Genomic DNA, 18810 nt, shown 5'->3' with positions numbered 1-18810 from the left:
CTTGAATTCCAACCCTTATTCACCTTGAGCAGATTACATCAGACCCTGTGTTTTCATTTCCTCATTCTCAGATAAGAAGGTTAGTCCACATGACCTTCTCTCCCAAGGTTCTCTAACTCTGTGATTCCAACTCTAAAGAAAAAGCACCTACCATCCCCAAGTCAGGACTCACTGGACCTGGACGGAATTGAATATTTCCCCCCAGGAACAATCTGCTAAAAGTTTTCCTTCAACCATTTTGTTTGGGTGAAAAGGTAGCCTTGTGTACATTTCATTCCTTAGAATACCACCAGAATGAACCACAAGAGTCACACAATAACGATAATATTTATTATTTTATTGCTACATTGGAAGTGAAAATAAACTATAAGCTGCCAAATGATGCAACTTCATGAAGATTATGAAACAATTGAGGCAACCATTGTAGAAAGTTAAAATTGGCTTATCCTGTATGAGGTGCAAGGACTACGTACACAAAGGTCATCAATGGCAAGATTATTGACAGCATCTGCCATTTGGAATTTACATACCAATCCGAAGTTTAGAAAGGAACTTAAGGAAACATTCACTACCCCTGATCTCTTAGCCAGGGAATATAGGTGAGAAGAAATCAGAAGATGTCTGAAATCTTTACAAACACATAGGGTTACAAAAAAAAAAAACAAGCCTAAAACCAAGACTGTCAGGCAATGTTGAAATCTGCTCTTTGGAGGAGATCCCCATTTTATGATGTTTGAACACACTCTTTCTCCTGCTGGATAGCTGGGGGAAAAAAGAAACAAAAAATTACAAAAGTATTTTCCTAAAACTAAGTTCAGCTTCTTCCAAAAGAGCTCTTTGTAAGTCATTGAAGGCTGCCATACATGTTTTAAATTTAGAATGCCAAGGCATTAACCACAAAACTCACAGTGGGGTGTGTGTGTGCATGCGTGTGCACATTAAGCACCTGAACTACCAACTAGAAACTACATCAACTCTAGGGTTTGTTTTTCCAAATGCTGTTGTCATTTTTTCAGATTATTGAAGACTGAGGAGTAAGTGAAGTACTTTCTTCAGATTTATCTGTCACCATTAAGTTAGAAAATTATACACTTTCAGATAATTTTAACTAATGTTGCAACTCTCAAATAAAACTGACATAACAAAAGGTGCCCCTTGGCTTTTGTGAATATGCTTAGAGTTTCTCCAGCAGGCTGTAACTCCAAAGGACAGAACCGATCTCTTGAATCTGAGAGCTTTAAGTATACTAAGATCTAAATTGTTCTCACCTTATCTTGTCATCAGATATAGAAAGCCAAAACTGCAGTCTACAGGGTTCTTTAGGGATAATATTATGGACTCAATTTTTAAATGTAGAAAAATGCCAAATACCCAAAAGTAGACAAAAACTAAGTGTTTTTTAGTGCTACATCCCATATTCCAAGATTGGTTTTAATGTGGTTTTTAATAATTTTCCAACAAGAAACTAGTTTTTTATTCCCCCATCACTACTGGGCCCATCATGTGAGAACCAGAAGAAAACTATTTGATAGTTTTAACTGTTGCATTAAATACCATGGTACTCTAATTATTGCTTACTTTGTGTAAAAAATTTACTAGAAGATAGGTTTATTTACTGAACCTATTAACTTTCTCTACTGTTTGCTTCCAATAGAACCCCGCATGACTTACTTTCCTTTGAGGGAAGAGTATTTTTTTCTTCAGTATTAGTTTTCTTCAGTTTTGACCTGTCAAACTTCTCCACTTCCGACAAGTCTGGTTTATCACTCATCTTGACTAGAAGAAAGCCTGAAAAGAAAAAACTTTTTTTTTTTTTGGAGAAAGGATCTTGCTCTGTTGCCCAGGCTGGAGTGCAGTGGCACGATCCCAGCTCACTGCAACCTCCGCCTCCTGGGTTCAAGCAATTCCTCTGCCTCAGCCTCTTGAGAAGCTGGGATTACAGGCACACGCCACTACGCCCGGCTAATTTTTGTATTTTCAGTAGAGACGGGGGTCTTACCATGTTGGCCAGGCTGGTCTCGAACTCCTGGATTCAAGTGATCTGCCCGCCTCGGCCTCCCAAAGTGCTGGGATTACAGGCGTGAGCCACCGCGCCCGGACGAAAAAAACATTTTTAAGAAAACTTACCTGGCAGAACTGTCTTCGGACTAAGGGGTCACAAGCAAAAATTTTCACATTTCCTATCAATGTATAGTCTACCCGCTCATTTTCAACAGAAAAACAGCAACAGATACTAGAAAAGTTACATTTTTGTTAGAATAATTTCATCATTAGCCGTTTCTGATAGGCAGTAAATGCCATTGGATCAGAACGCGCCAGAAACCAAGATGTTCTAGAAACCCAGAGCCAATATGTCTGACTCTTAAAATCACAGCAAGGATAAAATAGAGGTGATAGAAGCACAAGACCAGACAGGGATAGAAGAAAAAATAAAGACTGGCTTTAACCAGGTAATTATTTTGTAACAGAACATAGCACCATTTGAGCATCTTCACTTGCTATTTACTTTTGGTTTTTGCCATTTTTCTTGGGAGATGGGGAGCAGCACACAAAAAAGAGTGAGATAAGTTGTACTAATTTCTTTCTATTTTAAATCCCCAGAGACGACAGTACATTAAGGCACTACAATACACGTCTCATAATAGCTCCTTGTGGCACTGATTTGTAAACGTTGTAAGAAGGGACAGCTAACTAGGATCAGACCCAGGACTTCATTAGAATGGAATAAACCAAATAGAAGTGGGTCTTCTTTCACCATGTTTTCTCTGCAGAGAGGGAGGAGATGAGGCTCAGAGGTGCATAGCTGCGGACCTGACGAAATGGCTGGTGCCCTGTGAAAGTCCCGAGTTTCTTCAGAAGAGACAATAGGATATCCCAGGCAGAGCTTTCATGAGCAAGCCTGGCCCCACCCTGGTGGAGCAAGACACTTTTGTCTAGTCCCTGGAGTAGAATGGAGAGGCCCCCAAGCAGTGAGAAGTGCCGAACATGCCTCCACTCCGTCGAGGTTACCCTAAGACCCTCCTCTGCCAAGCGATGAGACGCCAAGCTCGGAGCTGGGAAACTGGAACTAACAAATAAATAATAGCAGGGCCGGGCGCATAAGCCTGTCTGTCAGGAGCAGTTTGCATACTTTTTCAAATAACTATTAGCGTTGTCGGACGCCCAGTCTAACAGCCACGGGGGTGAAAGGAACCAGGGCCCAGTACCAGAGCGCCCATTCCGGGCAGCCCCCAAACTCCTCATCCGCAGACTGGCCGCTTTAAGGGTCCCCTACCCCCGCCCCGGGGCCTTGTTTCCAGAGACCGGCCCCCGGGAGGGCTCGGCATCGCGCGCAGAAGGCGGCGCCCCAGGAAGACAAAGGCTCGGACTCGCCGGGCCTGGCGGCGGCGCAGACGCCAAACGCCAGCCCCATACCCGGCCCCTCTGGCACCCGAAGGCGCGGCATCTCCCGCCTCGCGACCCCCACGCCTTCCCGTCCCCATGGTCCTCTGGCTCCTGCAAGGCCGCGGGTCCTCACCTGAAAGCTTGAAGACTCGTGAAAGGCCGTACGCTGGGCTGACACCCAGGCTCGCTCCGCACAAGGTTAGCGTTCCCGCGCAGAGCCCTGCAGTACTAAGCCCTGTAGCAGGCGCCGCCCCAGCCCTCTCCGATTGGCTGAGGATTTCCGGACTCTCCTCCTTCGCCTCCTCGGCTTGAGCCTCCAGAGCCTGCGCCCACCATCTCTTCTAAGATCTGGGGCTTGGTGACGTCAGAGCAGACCTCGCCTCCCCAGGCCCCACATCCCTGGCCTCTCCCACTGCTTTAGTCCTGAGGGTCCACATTCCCTTCATCCAAAGTACACTCACTCCTTCACAATAACAGAGGCCTTTGCAATAAGCAGACACATCTTGCCCAGTGAGCTCAGAACATCTGGAACACCGAGGTCCAAGCCGAATGACCGGTATTTAGGCTCTCTGGGCTTTTTATAGCCACTGGGGCCTAAGGACGCTATGAAAACCTAACAGTAGGTTGGAAGTGGGGCTCGGTGTTGTCTGCTCTAATCCTTGGCCAGGTCGTGGAGTAGGGGTGCTCATGATGAGGGTGGGTGATTCAGGGTCATTCACCCCTACAACTGGACATTTCTGTGACAGTAGTGCTCTCCTATAAAATGTAACAGTCACATTTGCAACTTTCTCGGCCACGGAACCCGATAGCAATCAGTTTATAATCACGGAACAACTGAAGCTATTCACCTTTATATCCCCAATCCCTAGCACTTTGGTCCATAAGACACATTGGTTGTGGAGATGTATATGGATTGAAATAATAAATCCGTGATAGGGAGGAATTTTTGGACAATAGCACCACCCAGTGTCTACTGGAAGAGAAAATTGAGGATCCGGTAGTTACTTGAAAGGACTAAACGTTCAAGATCATTTTCTGGATACTCACCCAGAACCTTAGAGCATTAAGGTAAGATGGAGATAGAACTATGTCTTTTACTGGCACCCCAGGTATGGTGGTATAGATCTATATAGATCAGAAATCACTCTTTCCAAAAGGATTTCTCAAGCTTTCCCCACCTCACTTCATTCCCTTTTCTTTGCTCTTGTAGCACTTTCTGTTAATTTGAGAATTGTGTATGTTGGAGAAACTTTTAAAACAGAAAAGCATACTCATTCAACAAATAATATTAATTGTGTACCTACAATGTCCCTGGCATTAAATATAATAAACACCAGTGTTTCTACTACTCAGATTTCAATGTTGTTAACATTTAGGTATATTTACTTTGTCTTTCTTTTAAGGAATGAAAACTTTAAAGAAGATAATTGAGGTTTCCTTGACCTTCCCTCCATTTCTATTCACCTTCCCACTTCCCCAGGGGTAGTCCTATCCTGAATGTGATGTGTAGCTTCCAGCGGGTTTTTTTTTTTTTTTTCTTTACTTTTAAGTTTAGGGGTACATATGCAGGTTTGTTACATAGGTAAACTGTGTCATGAGTATTTGTTCTACAAATTATTTCATCACCCAGATATTGAGCCTAACACCCATTAGATATTTTTCCTGATCCTCTCCATCCTCCCACCCTCTGCCCCCTGACAGGTCCCAGTGTGTGTTGTTCCCCTCTGTATCCATGTGTTCTCATCATTTAGACCCCACTTACAAGTAAGAACAAGCTGTATTTGGTTTTCTGTCCCTGCATTAGTTTGCTAAGGATAATGGCCTCCCCCTCCATCCATGTCCCTGCAAAAGACATGACCTCTTTATTTTTTATGGCTGCGTATTATTCCATGCTGTATATATACCATATTTTCTTTTATCCAGTCTATCATTGATGGGCATTTAGGTTGATTCCATGTCTTTACTATTGTGAATAGTGTTGCAATGAACATACCTGTGCATGTGTCTTTATAATTGAACAATTTCTATTCCTTCGGGTATATACCCAGTAATGGGATTGCTGAGTCAAATGGTATTTCTGTCTTTAGGGCTTTGAGGAATCGCCACACTGTCTTCCACAATGGCTGAACTAATTTATACTCCCACCAACAGTGTACAAACATACCTTTTGCTCCACAACCTTGACGGCGTCTGTTATTTTTTGACATTTTAATAATAGCCATTGTGTCTGGTGTGAGATGGTATCTCCTTGTGATTTTGATTTGCATTTCTCTAATCAGTGATGTTGAGCTTTTTTTATGATTGTTGGCTACATGTATGTCTTCTATTGAAAAGTGTCTGTTAACATCCTTTGTCCACTTTTTAATGGGGTTTGTTTTTCTTTTATACATTTATTCAAGTTCCTTACAGATGCTGGATACTAGACTTTTCTCAGATGTATGGTTTGCAAAACTTTTCTCCCATTCTGTAGGTTGTCTGCATACTCTATCGATAGTTTCTTTTGTTGTGCAGAAGCTTTTGTTGCAATTGCTTTTGGCATCTTTGTCATGAAATATTTGCTCGTACCTGAATGGTATTGCCTAGGTTGTCTTCCAGGGTTTTTATAGTTTTGAGTTTTACATTTAAGTCTTCAATCGATCTTGAGTTAATTTTTGTATATGATGTAAGGAAAGAGTCCAGATTTAATCTTCTGCATATGACTAGCCAGTTATGCCAGCACAATTTGTTGAATAGGGAACCCTTCCTCCATTGCTTGTTTTTGTCACGTTTGTCAAAGATCATATAATTGTAGGTATATGGTCTTATTTCTGGCTTCTCTAGTCTGCTCTATTGGTCTATGTGCCTGTTTTTGTACTAGTACCATGCGGTTTTGGTTACTGTAGCCCTGTAGCATGGTTTGCCTCCAACTTTGTTTGTTCTGCTTAGGATCACCTTGGCTATTTTTTTGTTCCATGTGAATTCTAAAATAATTTTTCTAGTTCTGTGAGGAATGTCAATGGTAGTTTAATAGGCATAGCATTGAATCTATTAATATAATTTGCTTTGGGCAGTATGACCATTTTGATGATATTGATGCTTCCTAGCCATGAGCGTGGAATGTCTGTGCTATCTCTGATTTATTTGAGCAGTTCTCCTTTTTTATTTGTAGTTCTTTTTTTTCTCTCACTTCCCTAGTTAGCTGTATTCCTAGATATTTTATTCTTCGTGTGACAATTGTGAATGGGAGTTCATTCCTGATTTGACTCTTGGCTTGACTGTTGTTGGTGTATAGGAATGCTAGTGATTTTTAAACATTGATTTTGTATCCTGAGACTTTGCAAAAGTTGCCTACCAGTTTAAGAAGCTTTTGGACTGAGACGATGGCCTTTTCTAGATATGGGAGCATGTCATCTGCAAATAGGAATAGCTTCACTTCCTCTCTTCCTATTTGGATGCCCTTTATTTCTTTCTCTTGCCTGATTGCCCTGGCCAGAACTTACGATACTATACTGAACAGGAGTAGTGAGAGAGGGCATCCTTGTTTGTTGCCTGTTTTCAAGGAGAATGCTTCCAGCTTTTGCTGGAAGTATGTTGTTGGCTGTGGGTTTGTCATATATGGATCTTATTATTTTGGGGTATGTTCCTTCAACACCTAGTTTATTGAGAATTTTTAACATGAATGGATGTCGAATTTTATTGAAAGCCTTTTCTGCATCTATTGAGATAATCGTGCAGTTTTGTCTTGAGTTCTGTTTATGTGATTAATCACATTTATTGATCTGCATATGTTGAACAAACCTTGCATCCCAGGGATAAAGCCTACTTTATTGTCGTGCATAAGCCTTTTGATGTGCTGTTGGACTCAGTGTGCCAGTATTTTGTTGAGGATTTTCGCATCGATGTTTATCAAGGATATTGGCCTGAAGTTTCTGTTGTTGTTGTTGTTGTTCTTGTTGTGGTATCTCTGCCAGGTTTTGGTGTCAGGATGATGCTGGCCTCATAGAATGAGTTAGGGCAGAGTGCCTCCTCCTCAATTTTTTGGAATAGTTTCAGTAAGAATGGTACCAACTCTTCCTTGTACATCTGATAGAATTCAGCTGTGAATCCCCTGGACCTGGGCTTCTTTTGGTTGCTAGGCTATTACTGCCTGCATTTGAGAGCTCACTATTGGTCTGTTCAGAAATTCAGTTTCTTACTGGTTCAGTCTTTTTTTTTTTTTTAATTATACTTTAAGTTCTAGGGTACATGTGCACAACGTGCAGGTTTGTTACATATGTATACATGTGCCATGTTGGTGTGCTGCACCCATTAACTCATCATTTATGTTAGGTATAACTCCTAATGCTATCCCTCCCCCCTCCCCGCTCCCCACAATAGGCCCCGGTGTGTGATTTTCCCCTTCCTGTGTCCAAGTGATCTCATTGTTCAATTCCCACCTATGAGTGAGAACATGCGGTGTTTGGTTTTCTGTTCTTGCGATAGTTTGCTGAGAATGATGGTTTCCAGCTGCATCCATGTCCCTACAAAGGACACGAACTCATCCTTTTTTATGGCTGCATAGTATTCCATGGTGTATATGTGCCACTTTTTTTTTTAATTATACTTTAAGTTCTAGGGTACATGTGCACAACGTGCAGGTTTGTTACATATGCACACATGTGCCATGTTGGTATGCTGCACCCATTAACTCATCAGCACCCATCAACTCGTCATTTACATCAGTTATAACTCCCAATGCCATCCCTGCTCCCTCCCCCCTCCCCATAATAGGCCCCAGTGTGTGATGTTCCCCTTCCCATGTCCAAGTGATCTCATTGTTCAATTCCCACCTATGAGTGACAACATGTGGTGTTTGGTTTTCTGTTCTGGTGAAAGTTTGCTGAGAATGATGGTTTCCAGCTGCACCTATGTCCCTACAAAGGACACAAACTCATCCTTTTTTATGGCTGCATAGTATTCCATGGTGTATATGTGCCACATTTTCTTAATCCAGTCTGTCACTGATGGACATTTGGGTTGATTCCAAGTCTTTGCTATTGTGAATAGTGCTGCAATAAACATACGTGTGCATGTGTCTTTAGAGCAGCATGATTTATAATCCTTTGGGTATATACCCAGTAATGCAATGGCTGGGTCATATGGTATTTCTAGTTCTAGATCCTTGAGGAATCGCCATACTGTTTTCCACAATGGTTGAACTGGTTTACAATCCCACCAACAGTGTAAAAGCATTCCTATTTCTCCACATCCTCTCCAGCACCTGTTGTTTCCTGACTTTTTATGATTGCCATTCTAACTGGTGTGAGATGGTATCTCATTGTGGTTTTGATTTGCATTTCTCTGATGGCCAGTGATGACGAGCATTTTTTCATGTGTCTGTTGGCTATATAAATGTCTTCTTTTGAGAAGTGTCTGTTCATATCCTTTGCCCACTTTTTGATGAGGTTGTTTTTTTTTTTTTTTTTTCTTGTAAATTTGTTTGAGTTCTTTGTAGGTTCTGGATATTAGCCCTTGGTCAGATGAGTAGATTGCAAAAATTTTCTCCCATTCTGTAGGTTGCCTGTTCACTCTGATGGTAGTTTCTTTTGCTGTGCAGAAGCTCTTTAGTTCAATTAGATCCCATTTGTCAATTTTGGCTTTTGTTGCCATTGCTTTTGGTGTTTTAGACATGAAGTCCTTGCCCATGCCTATGTACTGAATGGTATTACCTAGGTTTTCTTCTAGGGTTTTTATGGTTTTAGGTCTGACATTTAAGTCTCTAATCCATCTTGAGTTAATTTTCATATAGGGAGGAAGGAAAGGATTCAGTTTCAGCTTTCTACTTAAGGCTAGCCAATTTTCCCAGTACCATTTATTAAAAAGGGAATCCTTTCCCCATTTCTTGTTTTTCTGAGGTTTGTCAAAGATCAGATGGTTGTAGATGTGTGGTATTATTTCTGAGGGCTCTGTTCTGTTCCGTTGGTCTATATCTCTGTTTTGGTACCAGTACCATGCTGTTTTGGTTACTGTAGCCTTGTAGTATAGTTTGAAGTCAGGTAGAGTTCTAGTTTGATTGCACTGTGGTCTGAGAGACAGTTTGTTATAATTTCTGTTCTTTTACATTTGCTGAGGAGTGCTTTACTTTCATCTATGTGGTCTATTTTGGAATAAGTGTGATGTGGTGCTGAGAAGAATGTATATTCTGTTGATTTGGGTTGGAGAATTCTGTAGATGTCTATTAGGTCCACTTGGTGCAGAGGTGGGTTCAATTCCTAGATATCCTTGTTAACTTTCTGTCTTGTTGATCTGTCTAACGTTGACAGTGGGGTGTTAAAGTCTCCCATTTTTATTGTATGGTAGTCTCTGTCTCTTTGTACGTCTCTAAGGACTTGCTTTATGAATCTAGATGCTCCCATATTGGTTGCATATATATTTAGGATAGTTAGCTCTTCTTGTTGAATTGATCCCTTTAGCACTATGTAATGGCCTTCTTTGTCTCTTTTGATCTTTGTTGGTTTAAAGACTGTTTTATCAGACATTAGGATTGCAACCCCTGCCTTTTTTTGTTTTCCATTTGCTTGGTAGATCTTCCTCCATCCCTTTATTTTGAGCCTATGTGTGTCTCTGCATGTGAGATGGGTCTCCTGAATACAGCAACCTGATAGGTCTTGACTCTTTATCCAATTTGCCAGTCTGTGTCTTTTAATTGAACCATTTAGTCCATTTACATTTAAGGTTAATATTGTTATATGTGAACTTGATCCTGTCATTATGATATTAGCCAGTGATTTTGCTCGTTAGTTGATCCAGTTTCTTCCTAGCATTGATGGTCTTTACATTTTGGCATGTTTTTGCAATGACTGGTACCAGTTGTTCCTTTCCATGTTTAGTACTTCCTTCAGGATCTCTTGTAGGGCAGGCCTGGTGGTGACAAAATCTCTAAGCGTTTGCTTGTCTGTAAAGGATTTTATTTCTCCTTCACTTATGAAACTTAGTTTGGCTGGATATGAAATTCTGGGTTGAAAATTCTTTCCTTTAAAATGTTGACTATTGGCCCCCACTCTCTTCTGGCTTGTAGAGTTTCTGCCAAGATCTGCTGTTAGTCTGATGGGCTTCCCTTTGTGGGTAACCCGACCTTCCTCTCTGGCTGCCCTTAACATTTTTTCCTTCATTTCAACTTTGGTGAATCTGACAATTATGTGTCTTGGAGTTGCTCTTCTTGAGGAGTATCCTTGTGGCATTCTTTGTATTTTCTGAATTTGAATGTTGGCCTGCCTTGCTAGGTTGGGAAAGTTCTCCTGGATAATATCCTGCAGAGTGTTTTCCATCTTTGTTCCATTCTCCTCGTCACTTTCAGGCACACCAATCGGATGTAGATTTGGTCTTTTCACATAATCCCATATTTCTTGGAGGCTCTGTTCATTTTTTTTTTTTACTCTTTTTTCTCTAAACTTCTCTTCTCGCTTCATTTCATTCATTTGATCTTCAATCACTGATACTCTTTCTTCCAGTTGATTGAGTCAGTTACTGAAGCTTGTGCATTTGTCATGTAGTTCTCATTTCATGGTTTTCTTCTCTATAAGTTCGTTTATGGACTTCTCTGCATTGGTTATTCTAGTTATCCGTTCATCCATTCTTTTTTCAACATTTTTAGTTTCTTTGCACTGGGTACGTAGTTCCTCCTTTAGCTCTGAGAAGTTTGATCAACTGAAGCCTTCTTCTGCCAGCTCGTCAAAGTCATTCTCCGTCCCACTTTGTTCCGTTGCTGGCAATGAGCTGCGTTCCTTTGGAGGGGGAGACACGCTCTGATTTTTTTAATTTCCAGCTTTTCTGCACTGCTTTTCCCCCATCTTTGTGGTTTTATCTGCCTTTGGTCTTCGATGATGGTGACGTACTGATGGGGTTTTGGTGTGGGTGTCCTTTCTGTTTGTTAGTTTTCCTTCTAACAGTCAGGACAGTCAGCTGTAGGTCTGTTGGAGTTTGCTTGAGGTGCACTCCAGACCCTGTTTGCCTGGGTATCAGCAGCGGAGGCTGCAGAAGATAGAATATTGCTGAACAGCGAGTGTTGCTATCTGATTCTCACTCTGGAAGCTTCATCTCAGAGGTGTACCCAGCCATGTGAGGTGTGAGGTGTCAGTCTGCACCTAGTGGGATGTCTCCCAGTTAGGCTACTCAGGGGTCAGGGACCCACTTGAGCAGGCAGTCTGTCCGTTCTCAGATCTCAACCTCCATGCTGGGAGTACCACTGCTCTCTTCGAAGCTGTCAGACAGGGACATTTACATCTGCCAAGGTTTCTGCTGCTTTTTGTTTAGCTATGCCCTGTCCCCAGAGGTGGAGTCTGCAGAGGCAGGCAGGCCTCCTTGAGCTGTGGTGGGCTACCCCCATTTCAAGCTTCCTGGTGGCTTTGTTTACCTACTTAAGCCTCAGCAATAGCAGGCGCCCCTCCCCCAGCCTCACTGCCGCCTTGCAGTTAGATCTCAGACTGCTGTGCTAGCCATGATGGAGGCTCCATCAGCGTGGGACCCTCCAGGCCAGGCATGGGATATAATCTCCTGGTGTGCCCTTTGCTAAGACCCTTGGTAAAGCACAGTATTAGGGTGGGAGTTACCCGATTTTCCAGGTGTTGTGTGTCTCAGTTTCCCTTGGCTAGGAAAAGGAATTCCCTTCCCCCTTGCACTTCCCAGGTGAGGCAATGCCTCGCCCTGCTTCAGCTCTCGCTGGTTGGGCTGCACCCACTGACCAGCACCAACTGTCTGACATGCCCCAGTGAGATGAACCCAGTACCTCAGTTGAAAATGCAGAAATCACCCATCTTCTGTGTCACTCACGCTGGGAGCTGGAGGCTGGAGCTGTTCCTATTTGGCCATCTTGGGCGCCCCTCACCACTGGTTCAATCTTGAGCATGTGTATGTGTCAGGAATTTATCCATTTCTTCTAGAGTTTCTAGTTTATGTGCATACAGTTGTTCATAATATTCTCTGATAGTTGTTTCTATTTCTGTGGGGGTCAGTGGTAATATCCCCCTTGCTGTTTCTGGTTGTATTTATTCGAATCTTCTCTCTTTTCTTATTCTCTAGTCTAGCTGGTGGTCTATTGATTTTATTAATTTTTTTCAAAAAATCAGCTCCTGGATTCACTGATCTTTTGAATGGCTTTCGTGTCTCTATCTCCTTCAGTTCAGCTCTGAATTTGGTTATTTCTTGTCTTCTTCTAGCTTTGGGATTTGTTTGCTCTTCATTCTCTAGTCCTTTTGGCTGTGATGTTAAGTTGTTAACTCAAGATCTTTCTAATTTTTTGGTGTGGGCATTTAGTGCTATCAATTTCTCCCTTAACACTACCTTAGCTGTGTCCCAGAACTTCTGGTATGTTATAGCTTTGCTTTATTTAGTTTCAAAGAACTTCTTGATTTCTGCCTTAATTTCATTATTTAACCTAAAATCTTTCAGGAGAAGTCTTTCATGGAATTGTAATACAATTACCATTTCCATGGAATTGTATCTTTTTGAGTAAATTTCTTAGTCATGATTTCTAAGTTGATTGCACTGTGGTCCAAGAGATTGTTTATGATTTCAGTTGTTTTGCATTTGCTGAGGAGTGTTTCACTTCCAATTGTGTGATCAATTTTAGAGTATGTGCCATGTGACGATGAGAAGAATGTATATTCTGTTGTTTTGGAGTGGAGAGTTCTGTAGATGTCTATCAGGTCCATTTGATCCAATGCAGAGTTCAGGTCCTAAATATCTTTGTTAATTTTCTACTTCAATGATCTGTCTAATATTGTCAATGAGTCTCCTACTATTATTTTGTGGGAATCTACATAGCTTTGAAGGTGTTTAAGAGCTTGTTTTGTGAATCTGGGTGCTCCTGTGTTGGGTGCATATATATTTAGGATAGTTAGATCTTCTTGTTGAGTTGAACCCTTTACCATTATGTAACGCCCTTCGTTGTCTTTTATGATCTCTGTTGGTTTAAAGTCTGTTTTGTCAGAAACTAGGATTGCAACACCTGCTTTTTTCTGTTTTCCATTTGCTTGGTAGATTTTTCTCCATCCCCTTATGTTGAGTCAATGTCTGTCATTGCATGTGAGATGGGTGTCTTGAAGATAGCATACCAGTGGGTCTTGGTTCTTCTTGCCCCTCTCTGTCTTTTAATTAGGGCATTTAGCCCATTTACATTTAAGGTTAGTATTGATATGTGTGGATTTGATCCTGTCATCATGATGTCAGCTGGTTATTTTGCTGGCTTGGTTATGTGATTGCTTTATAGTGTCACTGGTGTGTGGACTTCAATGTGCTGTTGTAGTGGCTAGTAACAGTCTTTCATTTCCATATTTAGGGCTTCCTTCAGGAGCTCTTGTAAGGCAGGTCTGGTGGTAAGAAATTCCCTCAACATTTGCTTGTCTGAAAGGGATTTTATTTCTCCTTTGCTTATGAAGCTTAGTTTGGCTGGATGTGAAATTCTGTGTTGGAATTTCTTTTCTTTAAGAATGTCGAATATTGGCCCTTAATCTATTCTGGCTTGTAGGGTTTCTGCTGAGAGGTCTGCTGTTGATCTGATGGGCTTCACTTTGCAGGTGACCTGGCCTTTCTCTCCAGCTGCCTTTAACATTTTTTCTTTCATTTCAAATATGTAGAAGCTGATGATTATGTGTGTTGGGGATGAACTTCTCATTGAGTGTCTTACTGGGGTTATCTGCATTTCCTGAATTTGAATGTTGGCTTCTGTAGTTAGATTGAGGAAGTTCTCATGGAAGACATCCTGAAATATGTTTTCCAAGTTGATTCCATTCTTCCCATCTCTTTCAGGTACACCAAGCAGTCGTAGATTCAGTCTCTTTACATAAGTGCATATTTCTTGGTGGTTTTGTTCATTCCTTTTCATTCTTTTTTATATACTCTTATCTGCTTGTCTTTTTTTTTATATATATATATACTTTAAGTTCTAGGGTACATGTGCATAATGTGCAGGTTTGTTACATATATATACTTGTGCCATGTTGGTGTGCTGCACCCATCAACTGCTTGTCTTACTTCATAAAGGCAGTCCTCAGGTTCTAAGATGCTTTCCTCTGCTTGGTCTATTCTGCAATTAATACTTGTGATTGCATTATGAAATTACTGTAGTGTGTTTTGCAGCTCTATCAGGTCAGTTACATTCTTCTCTATACTGGCTATTTTGTCTGTCAGCTCCTATGATGTTTCATCATGATTTCTAACTTCCTTGCATTGGGTTACAATGTACTCCTGTAGCTCAGTGAACTTCTTTCCTATACTTCTGTCATTTCAGCCATCTTAGCCTCAGCCTGGTTCCAAACCCTTGCAGGAGAAGTGATGCAATCATTTGGAGGAAAGAAGGTACTCTGGCTTTTTGAGTTTTCAGCATTCTTGCACTGATTCTTTCTCATCTTTGTGGGCTTATTTACCTTCAACCTTTGAGGTTGCTGACCTTTGGATGGTTTTTTTTTCTTTTATCCTATTTGATGACCTTGAGGGTTTGATTGTGGTATAAGGTGGAGTCATCCATCTGGCTTCGTTTCTGGAAGATTTTAGGGTGCCAATGTTCAGCTCCTAACCTCTGGACTGCATGCTCTATCTCTGGGGGACTTGTATTAGGCCCCAACTTTCTTCTCTGGCTCCTTGATGTTTGGAGTCTACGGTACTGGGGGGATCAAGGTGCAGCAGCTGCAGCCAAGTACTGGTGGATACAGAGGTGCCTGCCTCCCTGTGGGCATTCACCACAGCAGCAGAGGCAAAGCAGCTGTGGGGAGCAGGGAGCAGGGGGCCGCTGCTGGAGACTGTGTGGGCTGTTACAATGGAGGTAGTGTTGGCTTGGGGCAGAGTGCTGGCTGTCTCAGATCTGGGTGCCTTTTCTGTGCCTCACAAGCAGGAGTCATCACTCACGGTATGGGCAGATCCCCTATTCACTGTTCGCTGGTGAGGCGAGACTTGCTGGCTCTGTGTCTGCCAAGGCTCCATCTCCAACAGTAGTCAGCAGGGTTTGGGGACCTATTGCCTTCCCACATGCTGGCAGGACAAGTAAAGCAAAACCCACCCATGCAGACAGGTGCCCGCAGAGTGATGTGCAGAGTTGCTGTGGGCTTGGGGGAAGCTATACTATGGGGAGTTAACACGCAGGCCGGTACACAGCCATAGGAGCCGCCACACTGGAGCTTTCCACCAGTCAGGCATGATCCACCAACATAGAAGCTATGGTGTGGGACCCCAGGGCATGCAAGACTGCCCTATAAGCAGGTGTGGCCAGGCTGGGGCACAGGGAGAGGACAGCAGTCCAAGGAGTGCTCAGGTCTGACCAGCCCTGTCTGATGTGCAAGACTGCCCTGCAGTGATCAGGTCTGACAGTTCCCATAGTGCTAAAGTCTCTTATGGGAGCATGTTGAGCTTAAAGGGATGGCCATGCTTGGCCATGCTCTGCTGCAGATGCTCCTGCAACAGCCTCTGGGCTCCACATCAGCTGACTTGCTGCTTTACCACTTTGCTTGTCTCCTGGGGGCTCCACACCAGAGAAATGTGAGTCAGCAATAGCTCAGTGCAGTTAGCCCGGGATAGAGTTTCTGTGCTGTAAGCCCAATTCAGGGGTTCCCTGTCCAGTGAAAAGCAGTAGAGGGTATGTGGGACCCGTCAGAGACAAACTGGCCTCCTCTCCTTGGGTTGACTATAGCTTGTTGGGGGTGTGTATAAGGAACTTAGGGTTTTTGCTTCTTTGTTAGCCTGAAGTTAGCAAGGACAGCTCCACTGCAGAAGCAAAAATGGGGGCCTGCCCTTTCTCTGGGAGATCTGTCCCAGGGAGTTTTCAAATTTCTGTCACCCAGAGATCACCAGCAGGGGTGGCTGGAGGCCTCGGTTGGGAGGTTCCTCCCAGTAGGGAGGAACAGGATCACGACCCACTTAGAGAAGCAGTCTGACCATGTTTTGGTAGAGCAGCTGTGCTGTGCTGGGAGATCCCTTATGCCCCAAGTTGCTTTGGACTTTCCAAAGCCAGAAGGCTGGAAGGGCTAAGTCACCCAAATAGTAAACATGGCAGCCTGCCCCTCTGCCTTGGAGCTCTGTCCCAGGTAGGTGCAGCACTGTTACTGGTGGCTAGCTGTAATTCCAGGCCAGTAGGTCTTATCCTGTGAGGTGTTTTGGAAGTGGAACCCACACACCATGGCTGCTTGGCCCCCTGAATTCAGCCTCTTTCCTAGGGGTAGGTACAGGGGTCTAACCTCCTGCTTTGCTGGAGTTGCAGCTACTTTTGCCAGAATGCCCAGATAGCCAGAGTATCTAAAGTTCCTGGTTCTCCACTTGGACACAGGAAGGGGAACATCACACACCGGGGCCTGTTGTGGTGTGCAGGGGGGCAGGGGGAAGGGATAGCATTAGGAGATATACCTAATGTAAATGACGAGTTAATGGGTGCAGCACACCAACATGGCACATGTATACATATGTAACAAACCTGCACTTTGTGCACATGTACCCTAGAACATAAAGTATAATTAAAAGAAAAAAAAAAGTTCCTGGTTCTCCACACATGTCTGCTGTCCTGCCGGGACTCCATATAGCTCTGTGTGTGAGACTGAAGGCCCTGATACAGTGGGCTCACGAGGGGATCTCCTGACCTGTGGGTTGCAAAAATCCATGGGAGAAGCATGGGTTCCCAGGCCCACACATTCACTCACCATTTCTTTCCGCGGGGAGCCTCCGTTGGCTTTGTGCTGCACCTGGGTGTGCCGTTGTCCTGCCTTGCTTTTCTCCATTCTCGTGGGTCAAGTTATTTCCTTGATTAATCCCAATGTGAGAACCTGGATGTTTCCGTTGAAGGTGCTATATTTACTCTCCCCTTCCATTCCACTCCGTGACAGCCACACACACTGGCTGCTTCTAGTTGGCCATCTTGGCCCTCTGGCCTATTTTTCTGTCATTACAGATTAATGTGATTTCTGAGCACAATGAAGGAGCAAAATGAAGCCTTGTTTGAACCAGTGATCCAAGTCTAAGACCACACCCCCCACATCCGTTGGGGTTGACAGGAAGCTCCAGATACCCACCTCTCCATAGCCCAAACCTCAAAATCCTCCCAACCTGATCTCCTTTGAATCTATTAGAACTCAACTGATGATAGCATTTATCTCCATTTGTGCCAGTCACCACAAGTATCCCAAGACATCTCTCAACTGCTACATTCTAACCTCCATAAGGTTGTGTCCACATCCCCTCTTTAGGTCACTCTCTCACCCCTCCACTACTAATAAAACACAATGCACCCTTGCTAATCCTCCATAGTCTAAGCTTCTTCTCTGAATGCCCCCTTCCCTGAGGACTCTGGATCCCCTGAAGCCAACTCACAAGGAGCAGATGATTTTTCTCTCCTACCACTACTGTACCACAGATCCTAAAAGTTGTGTAAGTGACTTTACTGCTTCTCATTGCTGCCTTTAGATAGCAATCCCTCTCCCACCTCCCTAAAAACTTCCAGCTTTTGACAGCTAGTGTCACCAACCAGCTCTTATTGCTGTTGTCAGAAATATTCTCCCCTCTTTTCTCAGACTCTCATTTTGTCTCTGAGAACATGATCATTCTCAATGGTAGTTGTCCTATCTTAATTCTTAGTGAGTTCAATATCAATCATTCTAAAGCTAGACATGGTGGCACTCACCATAGTCCTACCTACTCAGAAGACTAAGTTGGGAAGATAGCCCAGGAGTTTGGGCCAGCCTGGGCAACCTAGCAAAACCCCCATCTCAAAAAAAAAAAATCATTCTGATAAGCTGACAAACTAGCCCCTTCTGTTTCTGGAACATTTCTCCTCCATGACATTGTGCTCAACTCCACCTCAATTACTCACTCATGTACCCACTCATGTAGCCATACCCTAGCCCTTGTCACTATAATTTTGGGCACCTTTCTGTAATCTCAATTTCAAACATCCCTCTTTCTGACCATACACCTCTCTCTTTTCAGCCCACTCACTTTGGACCCCATTTTCTTTCAACCTCACCAAATCTCCAATCCATTGATCTTATCAGATTTTTACTATCTCTTCTTCCCTTTATTGTCTTCTCTCTTCTCCTTTCTTAGCTCAGATGTCATGCTCAGTGTTTACAACCACTCCTCTACATGTACCCTCCACTATCCCGCCCCTCTCTCACTTTGTGTTGCTTGGCAAAATCACAACCCCTGGCTAAATCCAGCTACTTCCCCATGAGCCCACACCCATACAGCTAAAGCTGGCTAGGGGAAAATTCACAACCACATGACAACTCTCAGTTTAACTTCATGACCATGAACTTCAACCAGACTTTAATGCTGCTAGGCAATCATGCTACAGGTCTCCTGTCCCTTAATTTTCTGACTTTTCCAAGTTATTATTTTGCAACTTCTTTCTCCTCAAACTCCTGACACTGCCTCCATATCCTAACTCTTCCACTGCTTCCTGTTTCACTAGAAAATTGAAGCCATCAGAAGATA

At 43.1% G+C, this 18810-nt stretch overlaps 1 protein-coding gene across 3 annotated transcripts in view; it reads right to left on the bottom strand.

Moving 5' to 3' along the window:
• Positions 1–318: 318 nt before the first annotated feature.
• Positions 319–18810, bottom strand: part of LOC697805 (thymosin beta-15A) — a 55528-nt gene continuing 37036 nt past the window's right edge. The window contains exons 1-4 of one of the 3 annotated variants that reach the window (XM_077989283.1): positions 3518–3614; positions 2000–2066; positions 1672–1788; positions 319–762 (exon numbers count right to left, since the gene is read on the bottom strand). In XM_077989283.1, coding sequence (XP_077845409.1) covers positions 725–762; positions 1672–1771 — 138 coding nt within the window. In that variant the 5' untranslated portion in view covers positions 1772–1788; positions 2000–2066; positions 3518–3614 and the 3' untranslated portion in view covers positions 319–724. Of the gene's footprint in view, positions 763–1671; positions 1789–1999; positions 2067–3517; positions 3615–18810 lie in introns of those variants that run through there. The other 2 variants (XM_001086343.5, XM_077989282.1) reach the window with 2 other exon arrangements.

Source organism: Macaca mulatta, chromosome X, assembly GCF_049350105.2.
Source record: "Macaca mulatta isolate MMU2019108-1 chromosome X, T2T-MMU8v2.0, whole genome shotgun sequence".
Lineage (NCBI taxonomy): Eukaryota > Metazoa > Chordata > Mammalia > Primates > Cercopithecidae > Macaca > Macaca mulatta.
This window is presented reverse-complemented; position numbering and strand designations above follow the sequence as displayed.